This window comes from Pseudorca crassidens, chromosome 2, assembly GCF_039906515.1.
Source record: "Pseudorca crassidens isolate mPseCra1 chromosome 2, mPseCra1.hap1, whole genome shotgun sequence".
Classification (NCBI taxonomy): Eukaryota; Metazoa; Chordata; class Mammalia; order Artiodactyla; family Delphinidae; genus Pseudorca; species Pseudorca crassidens.
This window is the reverse complement of record NC_090297.1, coordinates 164843426-164868698: the sequence shown is the minus strand read 5'-3', so window position 1 is coordinate 164868698 and position 25273 is coordinate 164843426. Positions and strand designations below refer to the sequence as shown.

General features: G+C 46.8%; 1 protein-coding gene across 4 annotated transcripts in view; it reads right to left on the bottom strand.

The window, feature by feature from the left end:
• Positions 1–25273, bottom strand: part of SUSD4 (sushi domain containing 4) — a 121421-nt gene that overhangs the window by 50114 nt on the left and 46034 nt on the right. For all 4 annotated transcript variants that reach the window (XM_067729668.1, XM_067729666.1, XM_067729669.1 and 1 more), the window contains exon 3: positions 5498–5710. In XM_067729668.1, coding sequence (XP_067585769.1) covers positions 5498–5710 — 213 coding nt within the window. The remainder of the gene's footprint in view (positions 1–5497; positions 5711–25273) is intronic.

The following is a 25273-nucleotide window of genomic DNA, read 5'->3' as shown; positions in this document are numbered from 1 at the left end:
GAGGCACAGGTCTGACACTTGGTCCGAGCCCCAAGACTCTGTCAGCCACATGGCTCAGAGAAAAGGGAAAAGAGAAAGAGAGAGAGTGAAAGAAAGGAAGGGAGAAAGGAAGGAAGGAAGGAAGGAAGGAAGGAAGAAAGAAAGGAAGAAAAATTAAATTAAATTAAATTAAAAAATAATTATTAAAAGTTAAAAAGTAATAGAAAAAGAAAAAAAGAAAGAAAGAGAGAGAGAAGAGTGCAACCAAACCAAAAAATAAATTCACCAAGGATAACAAGCACTACGAACTATACTAAAAAAAACGAAAAAAGAAAACAACGAACAGACAGAACCCTAGGACAAATGGTAAAAGCAAAGTTATACAGACAAAATCATACCAAGAAGCATACACTTACACACTCACAAAGAGAAAAAGGAAAAAAAAAATATATACATCGTTGTTCCAAAAGTCCATCACCTCTATTTTGGGATGATTCGTTGTCTATTCAATGAATAGACATATTCTATTGTCACAGATTCTATTGTGGAATCTGTGTATTCCACAGAACAGGGTACATCAAGTTGACTGTGGAGGTTTAATCCACTGCTTCTGAGGCTGCTGGGAGAGATTTCCCTTTCTCTTCTGTGTTCGCACAGCTCCTGGGGTTCAGCTTTGGATTTGGCCCCACCTCTGCGTGTAGGTCGCCTGAGGGTGTCTGTTCTTCGCTCAGACAGGACAGGGTTAAAGGAGCCACTGCTTCGGGGGCTCTGGTTCACTCAGGCCGCGGGGGAGGGAGGGATATGGATACGGGGCGAGTCTGCCGCGGCAGAGGCCGGCGTGACGTCACATCAGCCTGAGGCGCGCCGTGTGTTCTCCCGGGGAAGTTGTCCCTGGATCCCGGGACCCTGGCAGTGGCGGGCTGCACAGGCTCCAGGGAAGGGAGGTGTGGATAGTGACCTGTGCTCGCACACAGGCTTCTTGGTGGTGGCAGCAGCAGCCTTAGCGTCTCCTGCCCGTCTCTGGGGTCCACACTGATAGCCGTGGCTCGTGCCTGTCTCTGGAGTTCGTTTTGGTGGTGTTCTGAATGCCCTCTCCTCGCGCCCCCCAGAACAATGGTCTCTTGCCTCTTAGGCAGGTCCAGACTTTTTCCTGGACTCCCTCCCGGCTAGCTGTGGTGCACTAGCACCCTTCAGGCTGTGTTCACGCGGCCAACCCCAGTCCTCCCCCTGGGATCTGACCTCCTTAGTAGCCGGAGCCTCAGCTCCCAGCCCCGCCCACACCGGCGGATGCGCAGACAAGCCTCTCGGGCTGGTGAGCGCTGGTCGGCACCGATCCTCTGTGCGGGAATCTCTCCGCTTTGCCCTCCGCACCCCTGTGGCTGCGCTCTCCTCCGTGGCTCCGAAGCTCCCCCGAAGCTCCCCCCTCCGCTACCTGCAGTCTCCGCCCGCGAAGGGGCTTCTAGTGTGTGGAAACCTTTCCTCCACAGCTCCCTCCCAGTGGTGCAGGTCCCGTCCCTATCCTTTTGTCTCTGTTTATTCTTTTCTCTTTTGCCCTACCCAGGTATGTGAGGAGGGGAGTTTCTTGCCTTTTGGGAGGTCTGAGGTCTTCTGCAGCGTTCAGTAGGTGTTCTGTAGGAGTTGTTCCACATGTAGATGTATTTCTGATGTATCTGGGGGGAGGAAGGTGATCTCCACATCTTACTCTTCCACCACCTTGAAGATCTCCCCTCAAATGAATTTATGCAAAGTCAATCTGACTTTACCTATACTTTTTCTTATGAAATGTGGGAAAGGGATGTATTAGCAGGGAAAGTGCCCCCCAGTAGACTAGTTGAGTGATTTTGGAAAGGAAGAGGCCCCGATGGTGGCTGTCCCCCTGGCCTTTAGTCACTGTACTTAGTATGTCAGCAGTCCTGTGCCCCCAGGCCATATTTTCAGTCCTTTGCCAACTCCATGGTACCCTCTCCAGCATACTGGTCACCTCCCCTGCTCCCTGGACCATAAAGTATCCTCACCCCTGCTCAGGGATGTGCAGGCTCTCTAGTCTTACAGAAGCAGCTTTGACAAGCACAGATGTTTCTTAGGCTGGAGGCTTTGGGTGCCAGGAAAATAATTCCTTGCCTATATTATCAGTTCTGTAAGTCCAAACTTCTGTACGTGAGTTTGCCTGGAATAAACCATTTAGATTGGAGTAAAAGGAGAGAAGGGAGATGGCTGGTATGTGTGGCAGGGTGAAGTGGAGAATAAAAGAGAGGGAATCTGTGTGAATGCACAAGAAAATATTTGCTTTAATACCACCTTGCTTCTGTAGAGCACTTTACTGTTATAAAGCATTTTAATGCATATGAACTTATTTTTTAAAATCTGTATCTCAGGCAGAACTGGCTGACAAGGGAAGACTGGAAGAAGTCGAGGCAACAGTGACAAGACCTGGGCTAGAACAGATGTGTCCCTAAATCACCATTTAAGTCTGGGAAGACTCTTAACTTCTCTGAGACTCAGTTTCCCTACTGATCAAACAAAAACTAAATTAGAACGAGGGCTTGGATTATCTAATTTCTAGAGTCCCTTCGACTCTGAACGTTGATGATGCCATTTGTTATAACAATGTGTCGTTGCATAACTGATTACAGTAGGGCTTTTGTGACACCAAGAGGAAAGTCAGACTTAATCTTGTAGAGGAAAAATGCTGGCTTAGAATGAGTTACAGATCTGCTGCTTACCCATCAGTTGTGTGACTTTGACAAAGCGAGTAACTTCTCTGAGCCTCAGTTTCCTAATCAGGAAATGAGGACAATAAGACTTGTCTTGTAGGGCAGTTGTACTTGTTAAATGAGATAGTGAATCTGAATGTATTTTTAAACTCTAATGACCTAAAAAATGTGATAATTTATTGTTATCACTATCACCAGCATGCAGAAAAATCCATTAGCCCTCTAAGAATTACCTAACAGGGCTTCCCCGGTGGCACAGTGGTTAAGAATCCGCCTGCTAATGCAGGGGACACGGGTTCAAGCCCTGGTCCGGGAAGATCCCACATGCCGCGGAGCAACTAAGCCCGTGCACCACAACTACTGAGCCTGTGCTCTAGAGCCCGCATGCCACACTACTGAGCCTGCGTACCACAACTGCTGAAACCCGTGCACCTAGAGCCCGTGCTCTGCAACAAGAGAAGCCACCACAATGAGAAGCCCGTGCACCGCAACAAAGAGTAGTCCCCACTCTCAGCAACTAGAGAAAACCCGTGTGGAGCAGCAAAGACCCAATGCAGCCAAAAATTAAATAAATGAATAAATAAATAAATTTTTTTAAAAAAGAATTACCTAACAACAGAAACAAATGAATTGAGCAGCCCTTACTATTAGCCCAGCATAAGTCCTAACCAGGGAGTAAAGGCCATTCGCAACTCCAGGGAAAAATAGTTTAGCTTCTTCCCTGCTTTACGACATCCATGGAGTAGACTTCTGTGTGCCCCTCGCCCCTGCAAGCCACATACAGAAGGCTTAGGCTGCTAACAGTGATGATTTTCTCCACCGTGAGGGCAACGAAAGTAATCTCCTTATACAGATCTTTCAAAGACCAACAAAGATCACCATTTATATTAAAAATAATTAATTATACCGTCGTACTTAGAAAGGCAATACCTGTTCTTCCAAACTCTGTAAAATGACGATGAGAGCACAACATCGTGACTGGAAATGAGGAATCTCGGTACGTTCTTTGGAAGCACCTGGTCTTATTTTAAGTTGCCTAATAAAAGAACTGACACTCCACTGCCATCCCCAGGTACACAGCCCCTCCCAGCACATTTGGGGCTAAGTGTTCAGAATTATGCACGCAGACCTATATAATAGAAGCCTCTAGTCCAAGGTGATTTTTCACTCCCTTTCTTGGAATTACTATGTATTACATTGTTATGTAGAAGGTTGGAAAGAAGCTCATCTAAAAAGGGATAAACTTTTTTTTTTTCCAGGATGACCAAGTAACAGAGGGCCTTCATCTCTGGGCAATATTCAGGAAGCCTGTTGTTTTGTTTGTTCTCTGATGTTTTTGAGCTTGTCTGGGTTTTAAGCACTGGGTATCCTAGGCCATGGGTTTTAGCAGGAAAGTCTTTACATACAAATTAAATAAGCTTTTTTTTTAAATTGAAGTAGAGTTGATTTACAGTGTTGTGTTAGTTTCCAGGGTACAGCAAAGTGATTGTTATATATATTCTTTTTCAGATTCTTTTCCATTATAGGTTATTACAAGATGTTGAATATGGTTCCCTGTGCTATATGGTAGGTCCTTGTTGTCTATCTATCTTATATAGTAAATAAACCTTTAATTAATAGACTCTTACAGAAATCATAGCTTGCATGGACTGCATGTAAGAGGAAAAATAAATTTACTTTTAAAAACCTTAATTCTTTATATAATTTTGGCTTTTTAAAAAATACCTTGAAAATAAAAGCAAAGGTAACAAGTATTTCAAGGGTAAGACACCACCTTACCCATCCTTGATAATTTCCAAAAGGAGGAGCATAATAGATGTTTGATCAATGCTTGCCAAATTAAATTACTTTAAAAGTTTCATAAAGAAGATACACACTAAATCAGAATAAGAGTTTACATAGCATTATTATAAAAGCTCCAACCCCAAATAAAATCAATAATGGTGTTAAGAGAAAGTGAAACTCTCTTCTAATGAACTTGATGAGATATTAGTTCTGTGCCTCACGGAAATTTGGGGCTAGAATTAATTCTTAATTCATGCCTATTCCTACTTCAACCTTGCTGATCATCAGAGATATATAATCAACAACTGGCATTCCAATTAGTTAAACTCAATGCATTCTTTTAAACCCTAAAAGTATCTCTATAGGGTGAAAACAAACAAGCAAAATATATATATATATATATATACACATATATAAAGTTGTTGCAACCAATAGACTTAGGGATAATTGCTAGGAGTAAATGAATATCTTGTCACGACCAATAAATTTAGGGATACTTGCTAGTATCTACCTTGTCAATCTACCATTGTTTGCCACAGTTCTTTCTTTCCTTAAATGAATCATGTCTAACGCAGAACTGATAAGTAGTAATTGATTTAATTCTCTGAGTAACATGCATCTTCTGTATCATTATATACAGTTTTGGCCCAATATATTTACTGCACTTTTTTTTTATTGAGTAACATGGAAATGAATGCTGAGTTGGCAGCCCAATAATAAATGGCCCTCATGTTATCTGAGTTGCTCTCTTGCATTGACAAAAATGGTGATAAATTGGGTTGTAATTGAGAAAGAAAAGGAAGACGATTACTCCTGATGCTGAGATGCATTTATCCCCTGCCCCAGCCCTTACTGAACACGCGTGCTCCTCCATCAGCCTGCAAGATCAGCCCTGAAACAGAAAGCAGTCCAGGGTACCGCCCCGTCTGGCACACAGGCTCATACCCCTGCAGCCACAAGCTTGACCACGTGAGTGGCTTCCATGGGATGGGGGTAGGGGGTGGAGGAGAGCGCTTTACCTTCCTGCACACAGACGGGTTTATCACTTGGGATCCAGCCTAGGGTTCCATTCAGATGTTTCATACACAGTCTCTTTGTAGAGCCCTTCAGCTTGAATCCATCTTGGCAGTGAAATCGGGTGACAGAGCTTTCAAAGAAAACCCCTCCGCTGGGCGTCCTGAAGCCATTCTCAGGGACGCCTGGGTCAGCACACACCTGAAGGTCATCAAACCCTACATGGACAGAGAGAAGAAAAGGTGCCTCTGAATATATTCTTCGGATGCTGAAGGTTTCCCATGATAAATGGCAGACACTGTATTCTTTCCGATGCTATGGGCCACCCAACTCCACCAATAAAAATGCCAAGAAAATAAACACTCTAGCGCACATTTCACACTGCTCTTTGCTCTTTGCTTAGAAAAGCGCTCATTAGTAATTTCAGTTCCACGGTCAAGTTAGCCCTTCAAAGAGTTTCTAGGAGTAGCAGATGAGGAAAAGTAAACAACGAAAGGAATACAAAATGGTAATGTCGAGGCTGAAGTACAAAATGCAGAAGGGAGCGGAGGAGGGAGAGGTAGCCAGGAAAGGGGGAGATGGAATCTGAGCCTGGCTTTGAAGGACGGGTAAGACTTCAAGGACAGAACCAACTTCGTGAAGGGGGACACAGGGGAATGGCTTGCGCAACGGCCAGGCCGGGAGACCGCGGGCGTGTCTGCAGAGCAGCAGGTGGCTGAGAGCGATACAGGGTTTGCAGAAGAGGCAGGTTGGCGATGCCCACCCTCCCCTGCCCCCTGCCCTCGCCCCCATCAGCCAGGCCTGGTCCACATTTCTCCTCCTCTGGGAGGCCTTCCTTAACCCCACTCTCCCTGTTCCCCCCGCCCCCCCCCAATTTGTTCCACCACTGTAACGTGAACACAGCCCTGTACCGAATCATTTGGAGAATGATCGCCTCTCATTCTGGGTTATGAGCCCCTCGAGGACAGGTTTTGAGACTTCTTCACTCTTGTGAAACCTATCACAGCTCCGCCTAGAACGTGCTCCATAAATGTTTGATGAGTGAATAAACAGAGTTGGAAAAGGGAGAGGGAGACATACCGGGGTGACCCTAGAAAGCCAGGCTGAGCGAGGAGGCCAGTGTGGGGCCATGGAGCTGGGCAGTGGGGACCAGGAGGCCGACAGGACAGCAGCCTGAGGGACTAAGTGGAGGAGAAAGGGCCCAGGGTGTGGCTAGGAGACCCAGGCAATGGTGCAATCAGACGTGGTGGGCCCGAGAGCACAGGAAAGTGCTGGAAGCAGCAGGGAGGGCACCAGAGTGGGAGACATCCCGGTTCCAGGGGCCCCTTGTCGACTGACTGGATGTCGGGGTGGGGGAGACAGCCAGACGGCTGGGACGAAGGCCCGACTCTGGCCTCAATGAGGAGGAGAGGGCTGGGGTCACGGCCCGCACTGAGAGCTTCGGACAAAGACATGACTGGGACCAGATCTGCATTTTTGAACGATCTTTTGTGTAGCCACACGGAGCTCATGGATGTCACGAGCTCGTTGGGGGACCCCAAGGATAAGGAATGGGTCATCTATGTGCACAGTGCTCCAATGTACCCTCCAAGGAAAGCAATGTAGGCGACAGAGAGCCCCAAACTTCTGTGCACTACGAAGGCCTTCTACTCCATTTTCTTATAAAATCAACCAACAAATCCTTCCTGAAAAGGTACCCAGAATAACTATGCGTGATTCCTTCCAGATGGGGGTTGGTGTGCCCGTCCACCCCCGCCCCCAGCGCAGCTGCTGGTGCCAGGTCAAGACGTGGCAGAGGGACAGGAATAGCCTGGGCCGTCTTAGAAAATCTCAGCCCAGACCGAGAGGCAGTATCACCAGGGCTCCTGGAGGACTTATGTGGTTTCCAGGCGATGCCCAGATGTCAGACTCATGAGACATCTGATCCTCTGTAACACACTGGGCTTGCAAAACATCCTCAGCTGGTAGGTGATTCCCTGACCCCAACTTTCATGGGCTCATGAAGGGCTCACTTGCTGTCCTCCCCAACTGACCTCAAGACCCTGGACATTCTGCCAGCACCGCTGTGCTGAAAGCCACAAGACACAGCACAGTAGGCACCGCGGCAGCACCGGGTCCAGCAGTCATAACGTGCTCTCTCTGCCGAGGGCATGCGGCAGTGGACCAAGCGAAAAGTCAAGGAGGAAAGCAGGGAAGTGGAGAGCGTCCACATCTGACTCTATTACATCTTTAAGTGGGAGCAGGTCTGATACTTTATCAAACAGAAGACGCTTTGACAAAGGACACCATCTAGCCTCTCAGCCCCCCTGACACGCAGCCACAGCTCTGCCCCGCTGTGAGCACCCTGACAGTGGAGGCTGTTTTCCAGCCCCTTGGAGGGTGATTAATACCCATCTGGGGGGACGGCAATAAAGTACTAGCAGGATGGCTTCATGTTTTCGTTTCAAAGGAAAGCACTGTAAATTGTCAAGTGCTTCCTAAGTGATGAAGGTCAATGATTTCCTTCTGAGTCTGGCCATCTCAGGGTGGGTCCTTTAAACGTATACCCATTATGGTATTGAGGGGGCAACTAGCAGCAACGGAATTCGTGATTCCATGCCAGCCCAGAAAGCCTAGAAGCATAAACATACAGAAACATGAATGGTCTGGACGCTTTCTGGCAGTCTGTGAGTGAAAGTCACTCTGACACACACGCCGTAAGTCAAACAGAGACCGTGTCAGTCACTGGGCGGCCACAGAAGGGCAAGCCGAGGGTAAGAGGAGGGGACAGCCCTCTGGAAGGTCTGGGGCTGACTGCTCACAGCTAGGCAGACACCCGCCAGCCAGAGGGAGGAAGGGCACTGGGGGGTGCAGGTCACAAGGCATGGAGGTGGGAAGCCGCTGAGCACATTTCAGGGAAGAGGTCGTTCTGCCAGGCTGGGGGCAGGGTGACCGCCATAGGTGGAGCCCTGGGGTGGAGGGTGGCGAAGGGAGGGCAGGAGACGGCGACAGCAGATCCCGAAGGCTGAATGTGTTCGCTAAGGGTCTGGACTTAATGAGGAGGTTAGAGGTAGGGGCATGCCATGTACTGAGAGCTTCGAACAAAGACACGACTGGGATCAGATTCGTTTTGTTGAATGATCTTTCCTGTACTCGCAAGGGGGACGGACTCATCTAGACCAAGCAGGAGGCAGGAAGCTCATCGGAAGTGTCTCCAGGCCACCAGCTGTACCGAAGGAGCAGCAGGGCAGCTTTGTAAAAGGACGTTTACGGATCCAGGCTCTCTCTGGCTGGGCTGGGACCCAGAAGTCTTGAGTTTTAGAAAGTTCTCTCAATGACTCTTAGGCAGCTAGTCCCGCACCTGCCCAAGGGAGGACCGGCATCTGAGAACTGTGGGACCTCAGGGCTCGTGCCAGAACTGGGTGGGAAACGAGGAGTCAGAACCAAGGCGGGCGCAATGGAACAGAAACAGGGCCACATGAGACACTAAGGACACAGAATCACAAAACCTGTGACCAACTGGATGGAGGATGGGGTTAGGGAAATGAATTCAAAGAGAGGCATCTAGGATAACGCCCGCGTTCTGATGTCGACGACGGCGTAGACAGCGGGGCCGTGCACTCAGACTGACGGGACAAGGTGAAGACAGCAATGATATGTCTGGTGGGGGGCCGGGCAGTTTGAGTTCTTGGTGGAGGGGGGACACCCAGGCAGAGATGCCTGGTGATGAGCTGGAGGCCGAGTCTGAAGCTCCATGGTGCCCTGGGCTGGTGCACCGTCCCGGGAACGAGCACAGCGTGAGAGGAGAAACAGCCAAGGCACCCACAAAGGACACTGGGAACACAGGGCCGCGGAGAAGGAAGACCTGACTGTGTCATGGGAGCAAGGGAAAGGGGTTCAGGAAGGAAGGAGCGGGCGGCAGGGTCAGCTAAGATCCACTAGGCCACGTCTGAGAAGCACCCACTGGCTGGGGGCGGGGAGCGATGGGACCAGTGCCCAGGCAGCTTCAGGGACAAGGAAGAACTATCCCCGGGGGAGGACGCCTGCCTGCTGACGTTTAGCGGGGGGCAGTGAGAGTAAGCATGGGCTTCTCTTTCCAGATGCTTAGTGCGAACAAAAGAACACAGGTTGGGAGTTATCCCTGGATTAGGGTCAAGGGAGGGGTTTGATTGTTGTAATAAAATTATAAGATGAAGGAGATTTGAATATGTCTCTACACAGCAGGGAGAAACAAAGATTGCAGATGACGGGGAGCAAAGGGGAGGCAAGAGGGGTAAGTTCCCTGCACCTGGATGTGGGCAGGGAGGGGACCCAAACCCTGGAGAAGGGATTGCCCTCCACTGGGGCAGGAAGGGGAGTTATGCCAGAACCTCCATGAGGGAAGCATGTGCCCCATAACGTGCTCATCCTCCAGGACTCAGCTTAAATAGCGCCTCCCCTTGGGAGCCTTCTTCCTCCCTTCAGGCACCTGGGCTGACCTCTCTCAGCCAGCCCCTCACCCTGTCATTGCTGGTCTGCTTAGCTGTCTCTCCCACTGGGCTGTGAACTCCTGGAGGGGGAGATGGGGTCCTATACTTCACTTCCTCCTATAGTGAGTGTGAGCATTCCACCAGTGCTGCTAGTGAAGGACTGGTGGGTGAATAGATGGATGGATAGATGGGTGATGGATAGAGGACAGGTGGGTGGATAGATGGATGGAGAGAGGATAGGTGGATGGATAGAAAATAGGTGGGTAGATAGATGGATGGATGGACAGGAGATGAATGGATGGATGGATGGATAGATGATGAGGATAGGTGGGTGGATGGCTGGATGGCTGGATGGATGAATAGAAGATGAATGGATGGGGGGGTGGGTGGGTGGATGGATGGAGGGTGGATGGATGGATGGAGGGTGGATGGATGGATGGAGTCACATGCTCTGCTGCACTCATCAGGCAAAGATCCCCACCCCATCCCACCAAACAGTCACACCTATCACTCTGATTGATAGTCCCAGAAGCTTATGTATTCCATAGACAAGGGAGGTGTGCATTCTCTCCCCCAGCACAGACACACTCTCTAACACCCTCTCACCTTCCTCTTGTCTCCCAGCCTAAGGAGACTGCATTCCTTAGATTTTTATACCCTTCTTCCAATCCACATCCTCAGACACCTCAGCCTTCCTCCTCTGTCTCCACTGTAGGGCCCAGGGTAGGTTTACGCAAATGATTTGGCTGAGACATCTGTGCCTCCCCCGCCACCACACACACACTTGGGGCCGGTCACCCCCTGCTCACAAATGAGCCATGCGGACTGCTAAGTCCTAGGCACTGACCCCTCGACTTGTCCCACCACCCTACTACCGTGCCCCGGGCCACAGAGCTGTTCTCTCTCAGAGGACAGATCATTCAAGTGAGAGCTGAAGATGCAGCCCCGAACCCACCAGAAAAATGACTCCTGCTCTAATAAATAAATGATGAGAGCGGCGTGGAAATGATGACGGGAGAGCAGCAGAATTTCCCAATGAATCTGACTCGGTACTCTTTCTTTCTTTATTCCTTCCTTTTAAAAAGAGCATTTCCATCCACTTTCTCTGCTTTCATGTCACCACTGCTAGCCTCCGGCTCTGTTCCCATGCCTGGGACAGCGCTGATGATCAGGGTGCTGTGGGCCGTGGGATCCAGCCCTCGGCATGGAAGAGGGAAATAAGAACAAGTGGTAAAAAGAGAGCAATCAGAAAATGGGATGGTACAAGAAGGAAATATTCTTCATTTTGGACAACTAATCCCATGGAGCAAGATAGTAATTTTCTAGGACTTGCCACGTCTTCAGACTCCACTTTTCAAATCACCCCCGAGCGGATCAGTTCCCAGCCCAGGTCATTCTTCTGTAGAGCTGTTCTCTTAATGCCTTTCTGAAATGTTGACGATCAGCCCCATCAGATCACACATCCATTAAGCGGGGGGGGGGGGGGGGGGGGGGGGGGGGCGGCTGCTTTAGGGATTAGGGAAGAGGAGTGGAAAATAACCACTCAAATCATCTTATCCCAGGAACCATACTCCTAAGGTCCCCATCACTTTCACCCCATTCTTCAAATTCTGTGTATGCTTTGGAGCTAAGTAGCCACAGCATGGAGAAAAAAGTTCACAGCATGATTTCCAATATGTTTCTTTGTGGGGGAAGTGGGAGGAAAAGGGAATATTCCATTTTCATAAGTGGCTGGAAGCAGCATCCCGCATCCCCTAGCAGTTGCTTCTAAATTCAATTCAGAGTGCAACACCTATCTACAAGAGACAGTCTTTGTGATGGTTCATTTTATGTGTCCACTTGACTAGGCCAGGGGATGCCCAGATATTTCATCAAACATTTATTCTGGCTCTGTCTCTGAGGGTGTTTCTGGATGAGACTGGCTTTGAGTGGGTAGACTGAGTAAAGCAGATTGCCCTCCCTTATGTGGGTGGGCCTCACCCAATCAGTTGATGGTCTGAAGATAAAAGGAGTGTAGAAAGAATTCTTGCTCTCTCCTGACTGTCTTCAAGCTGGCGCATCAATCTTCTCCTGCCATCAGACTCAGACTGAGACTGGAACTTACACCATGGGCTCTCCTGGTTCTCAGGCCTGCGGATTCAGACCGGAACTTACACCCTCGGCTCTCCTGAGTCTCCAGGTTGCCAACTGCAGATCTTGGACTTCCCAGCCTCCATAACTGCATTAGCCAAGTCCTTACAGTGCATGCATGGGATCTATCTCCTATGGGCTCTGTTTTCTCTGGAGAACCCAGACTAATACAGTCTTCCTAAAGGTACTCGTGCACTTTACAAACAAGAGTAACATGGATGCTGACTGTCCCCACACTCCAGAGGATATTTCTCTCTGGACCCCTGAGTTCCGGTAAGCAGCCCATTGAGGCAGTCGGGGCACAGTGGCAGGGGCAGGGGCAGCGCCTGGGGCCTGGGGGTCTGAACAGCATGCTGTAGAGTCCCGGCCTGAGGTCCCCTCTGGTGCTTTCTCAGCCTGTGTCACACTCTTGAGTCCTGGCATCTCCATTACTGGCACTGATTTTCCTGCTTACTGTCTGTGAGCCCAGGAACAAGTCACGGGTAGGATTGTAATTTGAACTTGTTCTCGGTGGGATTGAGAGAATCCCCGTCTTCACACACAAACGCATCCGGCCTCAATCTCATTACGAAGTCTTGACACTTCTGATTCGGATACTTCTGAGTCTGCTGAAACCTACCGGACAGTTTTACTGTGAGCAACGGAAGTCTTTGAAAAGAATCGTAAAAATGAAAGAGGTGTGAAAAGCAATCTTTTGGCTTATTATAACTGAAAAGTCACATCCTAGAAAGGAAGAGTGTATCAAATGTAGCCAAATCAATTTCAAACTAGGACCGGGCTTCCGCCTCCCTGTAAACTGCTATGTGAGTCTTTGGGGGAAGAAACAGAATAGAGACACAGAAATGGATTTTTTATGCATTTACTTAGTGAGAAGGTCCTTCTCTTGTCGTATTTCACGTTTGTGAATGACTCGAATCTTCATGAATCCTAAACTCTGTGAGGGCAAGAATATTCGTAAATGTTTTTGAGTCCCTGTATCAGTTAAAACAGGACTGAGCCAATAGCAACGGTGAAACAGTTAATGATTCAATAGGACGTAAATCCTCATGGTTCCCAGCACACCTCCCAGCACACCGTCTCAGAATGAAGAGGCTGGGGAACCTTTATGGTCCCCCAAAACATTCAAGAATCCAGGCAGTCAGCCACCAGACAGCTATTGACCACAACAGGGATCTGAAGAGCATTTCTGGTGATGAAAACTGCTCTTGAGGAGATCACGATCTAACCTCAGATATCAGTTTCATGAAACAGAATTAGTCCTGGTGAGTGGAGAGCCTATTGCCCTCGACAGCAAAAGAATAAATGGAGAAGGATGTAGTAAGCTTGAGGAAGTCCCTCTTGGCCACGTAAGGGCTTTTCCCCCATTAGATGTGAACATTCCAATTCCAGCTGCCTTGGGCTAAAATCTGTCTTTTTCTCATCACCAGCAACGCAGACCAAGTTTCTTTTAAACCACCTAACTAGTAAAATATTACTGTGCTTCAAAAAGCATTTATACCAGGAAGGGAATGCTTCTGCCGCATTAGAGAAAAATCTTCAAAAAAACCTATTCTTAAAGATTCTGAAAGTTTAATTATCTGGGCTTGCTGAATTACAAGCTAAAATGCATTGGGACGGTCCTGAGGATCTGTTGATGAGGGGACCCTTTGACCGTCTCTTTACTGCCAACACACACCTCACCTTGATCTCCCCCACCGTCTCAAGAATCCCTTGCTCTTAGAACTACTTTAATTCATTTTTTAAATGAACACTTTTTTTTTTTTTTTTTTTTTTTTTTTTGCGGTACGCGGGCCTCTCACTGTTGTGGCCTCTCCCGTTGCGGAGCACAGGCTCCGGACGCGCAGGCTCAGCGGCCATGGCGCACGGGCCCAGCCGCTCCGCAGCATGTGGGATCCTCCCGGACCGGGGCTCGAACCCGTGTTCCCTGCATCGGCAGGCGGATTCTCAACCACTGCGCCACCAGGGAAGCCCTGAACACATGTATTGATAGCCTGCCTTATTCCAGAAACTGTGTGAGCTGGTGCTGTATCTGTAACAAGGCATCAGCAACAAAAAGAAGAAGAAGATAGAGGCAATACTACAGAAATCGTATTAGGCAAAATCTATTCAGCAAATAGATCAATTCTCTAACATCAGTATTTTCAAACACAGAGCTCCTGTGTATCAGGTCGGCTATAGGTGACCTGATAACACAGAACTACCTGATGTGCCAGAAGTTTCCGGCCACCTGGCAGCCAACTGCACTTTGGGGCTGGTCCATTCTCTGCCTGTCAGCCCATCAGAGGCTCCTGACATCCCTTCAAGCTGTTGCCACACTGGAGTTGAACATCAATGGGTGTTCCTTCTGAGCCTGAGATCCTAGAGAAGTTCTACATATTCTGGAGGTCCGTCCTGAGCCAAGGTCAGGCTCAAACAATTAGAGGATCCCCCCCACCCCGCCAGTGCTAGATAGTTTAGGGGCTGCCAAACATCTTCCAGGAAATGCTAGGAGGACTGAGTAACCCGGGCCCCAAGGCTGCTGGAATGCCTCAACTCTTATGGAGATCAAGGAGCTGGTAGGCCCCTCCCAAGTGAACCCACCAGGAGGAGGGAAGCCAGAGTGGGCCACGGAAGACCCTTGCTGGGATAAGAGGAGGCCCCAGAGTCAGAATGCGGTAGAAACAGCAATTTAACAATTTAACACTGTGGAAATTACAATTAAAATCAATGTGAAAATGTAATTTGCTTTATAAAGATTCATTAATAACCCCATATCTCCCTAACAAGATTAGTCAGTGTTTCTTGACCTCCTCTGTTCCAGTCTAAATCATCTCCATGTTTGGCAAAATTTCAGCTTTTTGTTTTTAAAAAGAAAAAGAAAGAAGGGGAGAGGGCACTTAGTAAAACAGAGATGGGGAAAGGAAAATATAATCTGTGTATACACTCACTCAACAAACAGTGCTGGGCGCTGGGGGAAGGAGCTAAGGGCGCTCACTCAGCAGGTGGCATGAACTGGGACTTCCTGCAGAGCCAGCCTGCATCTAGGACCTTGAGTTTTTGATCTACAAGCTGTGGCCTTGCAGTAGGTCATGAAATCAATTTTAAGGGTCACAGCCAGCACTTTTTAGAAATGAAAGAGAAAGGAGAAGTCAGAGTGCCTCCTCCACGGTAAGGGTGAGTACTGTTTTGTGTGGTTTTATTAGTTCTGCTTGTGCACACATGCTGGTCTGCAATGGAAAATATATTTCTTTCGGTGGTTCACAGTCAAAAAGGTTTGAAAAACACTGCTTTAAATATACTCCACCTTGTCGTTCCACGTGATAACATACATTTACTTCAAATAACGTAGTGGGTGCTTAAGGGCTCAGGTTCTGCAGCGAGACTGTGTACTTTGAATCCTGACTCTGCCATTTTCTAGCTGTGTACCGTCTACTATTTATGATAGCAAATTTATACTAACAGGATATCACTTAAACCTAGTTTTTGGAAGAACCAACAATGTGTTGGATTTATCTAGGTGGGTTGAAAACTCAGTATTTTGGATTCCATTACCCAGAATCTACACTGAATACTGCATACACAGTTACAGACATAATAGAAACTTGGAATATTTGTATGGGAATCAAGTTAGGTAACCTTTCCCAAGAAATAGGGAGAATGTTTTAATGTTTCAAGAAATATCCAGAGATGAATATAACATCGGCTACGTCTGAGCAAGTAAGTGTAGCAAAAATAAGTCTTAATAGCATAATTTCGACTTGATTAAAATGGATAGAGACTACAGATGTGGCAGTCATAGCACTCCCCACTGGATGCCAGAACTGGTATTTTTCTCCTCTTGATTTAATTCGCTCTGATTACTCAATTATTCCTAAGTCCTTTCACTCAGTTTCGGCTCCAACAAAACTGAGAACAATGCTAACTCCTAATGTGATTTCACTCTAGTTTCATGATACTGCTCCCTAAAAGCATGTCCAGCAACATAATAAACTTATTCCAGATGGTGATATCATAACAGGGAAAAACAGAATAAACCTTCATCTGTTTGAAATAAACCATTCGGCAGAAAAATCTGAGGATTTCTTCCACCAGCTGGGAAGAAGAATGGAACATGGTGGCATGGAAGGTTCACAGTTGATATAAACTTTAGGATGACCAGTAGACGAAACATTTGAAGAAGGCAAGGCTAAATTGAAAAACTGACTGAGAAGCTAAAAATGTGGCTCTTTTCGAAAGCCAATCCTTATTGAGTATAATGAGGTGACCTGTCTAGCGGGCTCTGTGACCCTGGATAAATAACGCGATCTTCTTGGGTTTTAACATCTTATCACTGAATGAGGTAATTGGATGATTTATCAGATCTCTACCACTGCCAAATTCCATGATTTCTAGTCACTTTTTCATAAAAATTGGTAGAAACCTCCGAAAGCACAAGCACTCAGACTGAAGAGGCCCAGAAGGTAATGCGTGGTTGGTTAAAAGAAAAAAAAAAAAAATCCTAGAACACACTTTCAGAATGCTTGTGGTTATTTGTTACTTCCTAAAAATCAAATTCCCTTCACGCGAAAAGGGAACGTCGCTAATTATTAGAGAAATGCAACTCAAAACTACAATGAGGTATCACCTCACACCGGTCAGAATGGCCATCATCAAAAAATCTACAAACGCTAAATGCTGGAGAGGGTGTGGAGAAAAGGGAACCCTCCTACACTGTTGGTGGGAATGTAAAATGGTGCAGCCACTATGGAGAACAGTATGGAGGGTCCTTAAAAAAACTAAAAATAGAGCTACCATATAATCCAGCAATCCCACTCCTGGGCATATATCCGGAGAAAACTATAGTTCGAAAAGATACATATGCACCCCAATGTTCATAGCAGCGCGATTTACGATAGCCAAGGCGTGGAGGTAAGCTAAATGTCCATTCACAGGTGAATGGATAAAGAAGACGTGGTTTATATATATACACAATGGAATAGTACTCGGCCATAAAAAAGAATGAAATAATGCCATTTGCAGCAACATGGACGGACCTAGAGATTAAGTTGCCTTCTGCCCTCCAAGTAGGAAGAAGCCTGGATTAGAAATCCGGACCCCGTGTTCTAATCTCTCACTTAGGGATTCACTGTGTGAGTCTGCACAGTCATTTAAACTTTCTGTCACAAATTTCTCAGCTAGAAAATGAGGGGGAAATTATTTAGGTGACTTCTAAGATTGCTTAGACCTAGAGACTAAGTAAAGGAAGTCAGACAGAGAAAGACAAATATCATATGGTATCACTTATATGTAGAATCTAAAATATGATACAAATGAACTTATTTACCAAACAGAAACAGACTCACAGACTTAGAAAACAGACTTAAGGTTACCAAAGGAGAAATGGTAGGGGAGGGATGAATTAGGAGTGTGGGATTAGCAGATACAGACTACTATATATAAAATAGATAAACAACAAGGTCCTACTATATAGCACAGGGAACTATATTCAATATCTTGTAATAGCCTATAATGGAAAAGCATCTGAAGAAGAATATATATGTATAACTGAATCACTTTGCTGTACACCAGAAACTAACACAACACTGTAAATCAACTATACTTCAATTAAAATTTGTTTAAATAAAGAGGTAATTAAAAATCAAATTCCCTTTCTTTTCTGTAATCAACAGCTTTAGAGCAATTTGAAAACTGTTTTCCACATGGAGAGAACTTTACAGTTTACAAAGTGTTTTACATACACAATCTCATTTCACCCACACGCCAACCCTGTGAGATCAAGATAACAGTCTGATAGGATTCACTTTCCCAGCCACTGTATAAAAATCCAACTGTTAACAGTACTAACTTTTCTAACAGTACCCACAATCTTTTCAAAAACACTGTATATTCCCTCCCTTGAATGGTTCAGTCACCAACTAGAGTCCAGATCGTGAGGTTTCTAACCTTTATTTACATTCTCAAGTGCCACTGGGACTTTTTCATCATGTGGGGACAGCCAGGAAGAGCAAGATACAAAACAAAATAGAAGATGGAAAAGAAGCTGCTGAGTGAGGACCAGATCGTGCAAGAAGACTGTCTTCTTTTATCACCAAGACAGTCTTCAGTCCTATTAACAGGTAAACCTCGGTACATGCAAGTAACAAAGAGATTAGGGCTCTGTTTTGGGTTTTTTGTTCGTTTCTTTCTCTGTTTTTAAGATGCCCTTAGCTCAAGGAAAATCCTGTTTCCATCACCTATATTAAGTCACCATACAAAACGTGCCCATATGTTCCAGGAACCACCATTTCTGTTCTGTCCTCCTCGGATTCAGCTATCTTCGGTCAAAGCCACACTCTTCTCCTTGCTGGGATTTGTGCCAGCAGCTCCTATATCTGAATGTGTCAGGATCACGTATTTAAATGGCAAGGTATTTTATTTTATTTTTTAAATTTATTTTTTTTAACATCTTTATTGGAGTATAATTGCTCTACAATGGTGTGTTAGTTTCTGCTTTATAACAAAGTGAATCAGCCATACATATACATATATCCCCATATCTCCTCCCTCTTGCGTCTCCCTCCCACCCTCCCTATCCCACCCCTCTAGGTGGTCACAAAGCACCGAGCTGATCTCCCTGTGCTATGCGGCTGCTTCCCACTAGCTATCGATTTTACATTTGGTAGTGTATATATGTCCATGCCACTCTCTCACGTCGTCCCAGCTTACCCTTCCCTACGTCCTCAAGTCCATCCTCTACGTCCGTGTCTTTATTCCTGTCCTGGCCCTGGGTTCTTCAGAACCTTTTTTTTTTTTTTTAGATTACTAAATGGCAAGGTATTTTAAATACAGTTTTATCACCTATCTCCCTTACAAGGCTATTTAAGTCAAATGGGATCTTTATAAAATTATGTTGAAAACTACAAAACAGTATGCAAGTATATATAAGCTGGAACTTTCCAGCAATACAGAAATTACAGAATGTTATTGCAGGAAGCAATCTTAGAAGTCACCTAAATAATTTCCCCCTCATTTTCTAGCTGAGAAATTTGTGACAGAAAGTTTAAATGACTGTGCAGACTCACACAGTGAATCCCTAAGTGAGGGATTATAACACGGGGTCCGGATTCCTAGTCCAGGCTTCTTCCTACTTGGAGGGCAGAAGGCGAACCCCAAAGAGGGACTACACTACATTGCCCCCTGCTGGAACGGGCATCTTGCCATGAGGGCACCTTTACCTCGGACCATTACCAAAATGTCCCTCCAGGAAAACGTACGGGGATCAGACTGTTAAATCTAAAGGATTTCCTCTAACTAGGAGAGCTGTGTGAATTCATTCGAACAGACTTGTAGAGTGTGTGCTTCTTCTCTGACTATAAAAATTGGGGGAACATTGCTCTTCTGATGCATAGAGAGTTGTTTTCCTCTCGCTCTTCTAACAGACCCTCTCGGAGCACAGCAGGCTAAGACATTACCAAAACCTCCCCGCAACAGGCCAAAAGGGCTTCAAAGTGAAACTCGAAAGAGGCAACCTAGTTCGCACGTGTTCCCAGCCGTCTCACAGCCCACCACGTGGAGATCAGCCTCCTTCTTCCGAAAGGCTGCCGAGTATTCCATTTATGCCTTTCACGGTGCTGTCTACCTACTCGTGATCAGTTACTTTTGTCACAGAAGAAAGCTTAGGCTGGAGGAAGCAGGAAGGGGCCAGGGTCGGGGAGACAGAGGCTCTGGAGGGCTTCTCCAGGGATAGGAGGGGATCAGGGGCTGCACGGGTGCTACGCCAGGGCCAAGAGCGCTGGCACCTGGGGTCTTGCTCAGCTTTCAGGGGCGCTTTGGGGGCAGCCTGAGCCCTCCCAGAGGAGCAGGACCGGAGACCCTGGCTGGAGGTACCCGGGCAGCTGAGAAAGGGATGGCAACACAGCAGCGGTCAAGTGCTCTCCTTGCCTGGCACCGCAGAAGCGCAGGACTCTTGTGGGATGCAACGGATGCGGACGTGGAGAAGGAGCCTCCCATGTCCCCCACGAGCTACCCACACGCGCGCACACAGAGACTGAACTTCTCATCACCCAGGCAGTTAGGGGCTCAAAGCAAACTACATTTGCTCTAGAGAAATACAGGAATTTGTGCCACTTCCTCCCTCTTGGTTTCCACGCGAAGCCTCGCTCCTGGGGTGTAAGTTTGGTTCGAACAGGGAGAAGCCACCCAGGTCGCAGCTATCCCAGAATGCACGGGGCCTGGGTGAAAGTCATCCCTGGGGATAAGATGTGCTCCACCAAAAGGACTAGTCTTTTGGGATAACCCCCTGACATGTCTTTGATGGGCAGAGTATTCTGACCTTACTGTATCATTCACAAAGCACAGCTAATCTGGTTTCCCCACGTGACCTATGGTGCTTTATAAAGCGTCACATCACTCAGCATTCTGTGGTTGAGTTGTGACATCCGGTGTGCCCATGAACTCCGGCACCAGGGCTTGCCTGGGATGACTGGGTGGCCTCACTTGTGGCCCACTGGTGATGAGTTAGAGATGGACCTTCAGCTTGAAAAGGCTGCACATCTTATCTTTTACTGGGTCCTGTGGTCCTGCAAAGGCATCCCTCTCCTTAGGCTAGACAGGCACTGGCACAGTGCCTTTAACCAAGCAGAGAGGGCAGTGAATCCAGATGGTGCCCTGGTGTCAGAGCCTACCTCTGTCATGATGCCTAACGCCACGATGTTTTCTTGAGCACAGCAGTGGTGCTATGGCCTTGGGCTGCAGCAAGAATGTGCACTCCCTGTATTCTTCTACTGGGGACCCTTGTATAAAATTCACAGCATCCCAGTTTGCAAACATGTTGGTCATATAGCATTTTCTCAGGAGCACCTGTACATTCGGCACCTGGACCATAATAATTGCTAGTATCTGTTCATACGACAAAACACTCTGAACCCATTAAAATCACATTGTGAGGACTTGCTGATCATTCAATGTTAATGATTGTGGGACAATTCCCCACATGTAGTTAATGAAAAAAAACAAAACACCAAAAAGTGTATCCTGCACGAACATTTTTTTTAACTATACAAAAAGGATGCATTTGCACAGAAAAAAAAAAAAAAATGAAATGTTCCAAAATATTAACTGTTACTTGGGATTGAAGGCTGATGGGTGATCTTTATATTCTTTTTTATACATTCGCTACTTTCCAAATTCTCTGCAATGAATATTTATCATCAAGAAACAAATGTTATTTTTTAAAAATGAACACTAATGGCAAGGGTGGGTTAAATTTGAGGTGGGTGAGAGCTGGCCCGTGGGGCTCTCCACAGACACACACAGTCTCAAAGATTCAAGACAGAACAAAACTGTGACATTCTAGAGGAACGCGGTACTGAGGACTAGCTCTGCCTTGGTGGGTATGAATTCCACAGAGGCTCCTGCAAATAACAGAATGTCCCTTTAGTGGTCCCCCTAAATCATCTCCCTGCCCAAGGAGCGGCATTAACTCTGAGTGCCCAAGGCTCTGAAGGTCTGCGGTGGACGTCTAAGGGCTGTTAACATCTAGAATTGTGCTGGCGTGGTTTATAGCTCTGCTCCCCAAGAGGGGTGCCTGCACCCTGAAAATAAATGCTGCTCACCCTGGGCAGGCACCAGGAGACTAGGAGAGAGGCAGAACAGATGGATGCCGAGGATATAACAGGATAACACAGCCGTCTGGTCGGGACTGAAAATGAACCGCTACATCCTATCTGAAATTACTTAATTTCTGAAACACTGTATTATAAATATGCTGTCAATGGAGCTAGTGGGTTTGTGAGGAAAGGAGGTGAATCAGAAATGGTTGGACAAAATACCACTGGTTCCCCAAACAAATATCCTTCCCTCTGATCTTAGCCTACACGCTACCTGGAGGATAGAGGGAAATGCTACCAATGACGTAAGACATTCTCCAGGCAGCCTGGGGCTACTGACGAGCAGCTTTGCTTCGAAAAAAAACATAGTTACTAAAGGGTATCGAAACGTTGGCCCTTTTTTATCTGCAGACTTCTACCCTAATTTATGGTTTTAAATGTCATGTTACAGTCTTACAGTTGTGAAGGAGGTAGAGGGTGTCTGTGAGCAGTTGAATAGAGGAATAAATGCATAACATGAATGCAAAGAAAAATGCAATTAGATACTTGTTTATTTAGCAATAGGTTTGGGTTTTTTGCGATTATTTATTTTTCTTGCAAAATTTATAAAATCCCAAACTTCTATAACATAGAAGCAAGTAAATCATCCTTTCTTGAGTGTCAACATGCAGCCTATACTATCATTATTGGCCAAAAAACAAAACAAAATAGAAAAATCTGCACTTAGGGAAAGCTGGGGCTTGCTCGCTATCTCTGCTGCTTCTTATGGCTGGAAGAACAGCAGAGAAGTTTGTGCTCTAGGATTTGTCTGTTTGCTAATTTTCTCTATGCGCAATTCATTTTCTAATTTCATCTCTTCGTTATTATTTCAGCGAGAAGCCGCAGGTATTGCCTCCACCTGTGATTTATTATTAATTAGCAGCTAACAAGGGTGAGCAGGAATCATGTACTCCATTTGGCTCATGAGAGGTGGTGCTCAAAATCTTTTATACCAGCCAATCTGAAAAAAACACAAAAATCTGATTCTGGGTGCATTTAAGGATTCTAGGATCGTGCAGACCCAGACACACATACCTTGAGCAACCATGTAGATGAGATTGTCATAATTTCAAAGTTGGACAGGAAGAAAATGAACCAGCTGCTATTTAATTTTTATGGCGCCTACAATTTGTCTCATTAGCTGGCAAATAGGATAGGCTGGGAACTAAAGCTGCTCTGGCCTCAACTCTGCACGAGAGAAAACAAGGGCTGCAGAGCACTCACTCACTCTGATGGGGACAGGAGCCGGTAAATCACAGCTGCTAGGCTGGCTCCGTCACTGCAGTGACCCATGACCTTCAGCAAATTACAGAAGATTCCAGATCTTCGTTCCCTTATCTAAAAAAGAGGGTCTTGGAATGACCCTGTCCACATCTCAGAGCTGCGGGGCACCTGGAGAGGTAAAGATCCCTAAGTGCTTTGAAAACTCTGGAAGGCTATTCGAATGCGATTTGGAAATGACCTGATGGGTAACCTGAAGCCCAAGGGTGGCAGATTTGACCTGAATCGTAGAGGTGCAGCCCAGAGGCTGGCTTCCCTTATTCAGAGACTCAAGGAAAATCCCTACATGTTTCTCTTTCTCTGTTCATGGTTGTTACCCCTTGGCCAGTGAGGCAGTTGGAGAAAGGGAGGATGAAAGTCAGTAGGTTTCCTAGGTCATTTCCGACTTAGAAACGGGGTGATGCTACCTGGTGACAAGTCACGGTAGCCTGCTGATAGAAGTCGGTAGACCATGTGGACCAAGTGGAGCTGGGGAAGTGGGCAGGAAGCAAAGAGTAAACAGAGCCCTGATGTATGATAAAGACTCTGGCTGGCCTTTGGCCCTGGATCCTAGGAGGTACCCTCTAAAGCCTTGGAATGTCCTGAGTGATACGTGTCTTTGTGATTCACGCTGGGCTCCAAGTAGTTTAGCTAATGCGATGACTCAGAATGGGGGTAGGCCATGCCAGAAAGACCAACCATGTGATTAGAGGGTTGGACCACTGGGCCAGGTGATGTCAAGCTCAACTTTCCGACCTCTGGGGAGGAGTGGGGTGTTGGAGATTGAGTTCAGCCACGTGGCCAATGATTGAATCACTCACGCCTATGGTAATGAAACCCCAGTACAGACACTGGACACCAGAGCTCAGGTGAGCATCCCTGGCTGGTGATTTACAGTGATATAGGAGAGTGATGTGTCCTGAGGACAAGGGCACTTTGTTTGGGGACCCTCCCAGACCTCAACCCACATCTATTTTTTTGACTGGTTCTCATTTGATTCCTTTATAATACAACTATAATCATAAGTATAGCACTTTCCTCAGTTCTGTGAGTCACTCTAGTGAATTATCAAACCTGAGGGAGTAGAAACCCCCAAATTTGCAGCCAGTAGGTGGCCTGGGAACCCCCAGAGCTTGTGGCTTTTGTCTGAAGTGGGGGCAGTCTTACTGGGGACCCTACCCTTAACTTACGGGGTCTGTGCTGAGTCCGGTAGTTGGTGTCCGAATTGCACTGCAGGCCTTTAGGGTCCAAGGTGGCAGGAAGGCAGTGAAAGATGGGATGCGTGACGTTGATCTGGATTTCAGTCAGCAAACCTGAGGCTAGATTCTCGCTTTATCGTCAACTTAGCTTTGTGACTTTATTCAGGTTACTAAACCTGTTAATTTCCCCCAGGCTTAGTGTGCTGACTGGTTGGTAAAATGGTGGAGATAATACCTGCCACGTGGAGTTACGAGGACTGAACGAAATGTCACACCAAGTCCTGAACATTCCAGGAGTGGAGGTTTGATCTGAGCAGAGCCGTGGGGTAAAGCCCAGAGGCGGGTGAAACAGCAACTCAGTCAGGTCCTGAGCCTCAGGGTGGGAGGCTGGGGGCATGATGTTGCCATGGCCTGCAGGTCAGGGGCAGGAAATGAGTGGGGCAGATAGGTTTTGAGAGTAGAAAGATGATCCAGAAATGCTCTGAAAACCTCCTCCTTTGAGCAGAGTGTCTGACAAGTGATCCCCACTGAGAACGCTCTCTCCTAGAACAGGGGTTGTTCCAGGTTCAGCCTTGAAGGAAAAGGAGAAGCTGAGGGACTGGGGCTCTGGGCCGCCCCCCCCCCCCCACTTTTCATGTTTCCTATATGCGGGCTACAGGTAAAAAAAAAAATCATCTGAAAAACGTTTCTGCCACTATTTTAAAAAAAGAGTTTGTTTTAGAGAATAACTGATTGCTAGGATGGCTCCTCCCCAGTACCTTATCCTGAGTTTCAAGAATCAGACAACAAAATTAAAGTGACCAACCTTTGGGAGGGAGAGACTGCTGATTACAAGTTCCGATTGCAAGGAAGGGGATGCTAGATTTACACAGCCTGTCTTAAAAGCCTGTACTTACAATAGCAAGTTTTCAAAAAAAATCAAAGAAAAAACAGGGCTGATTTCGTAGCAAGACTCTAGAAGAAAAGGTGACTCAAAAGTGTTGAGACGCTCTTCTTTCTTCAGCCTCAAGGAAAGTGGCTTCAGATGTTAAGACCTGGGGAGCTCCCTGGTGGCCTAGGGGTTAGGATTCTGGGCTTTCACTGCCGGGGCCCGGGTTCAGTCCCTGGTCAGGGAACTGAGATCCTGCAAGCCACGCAGC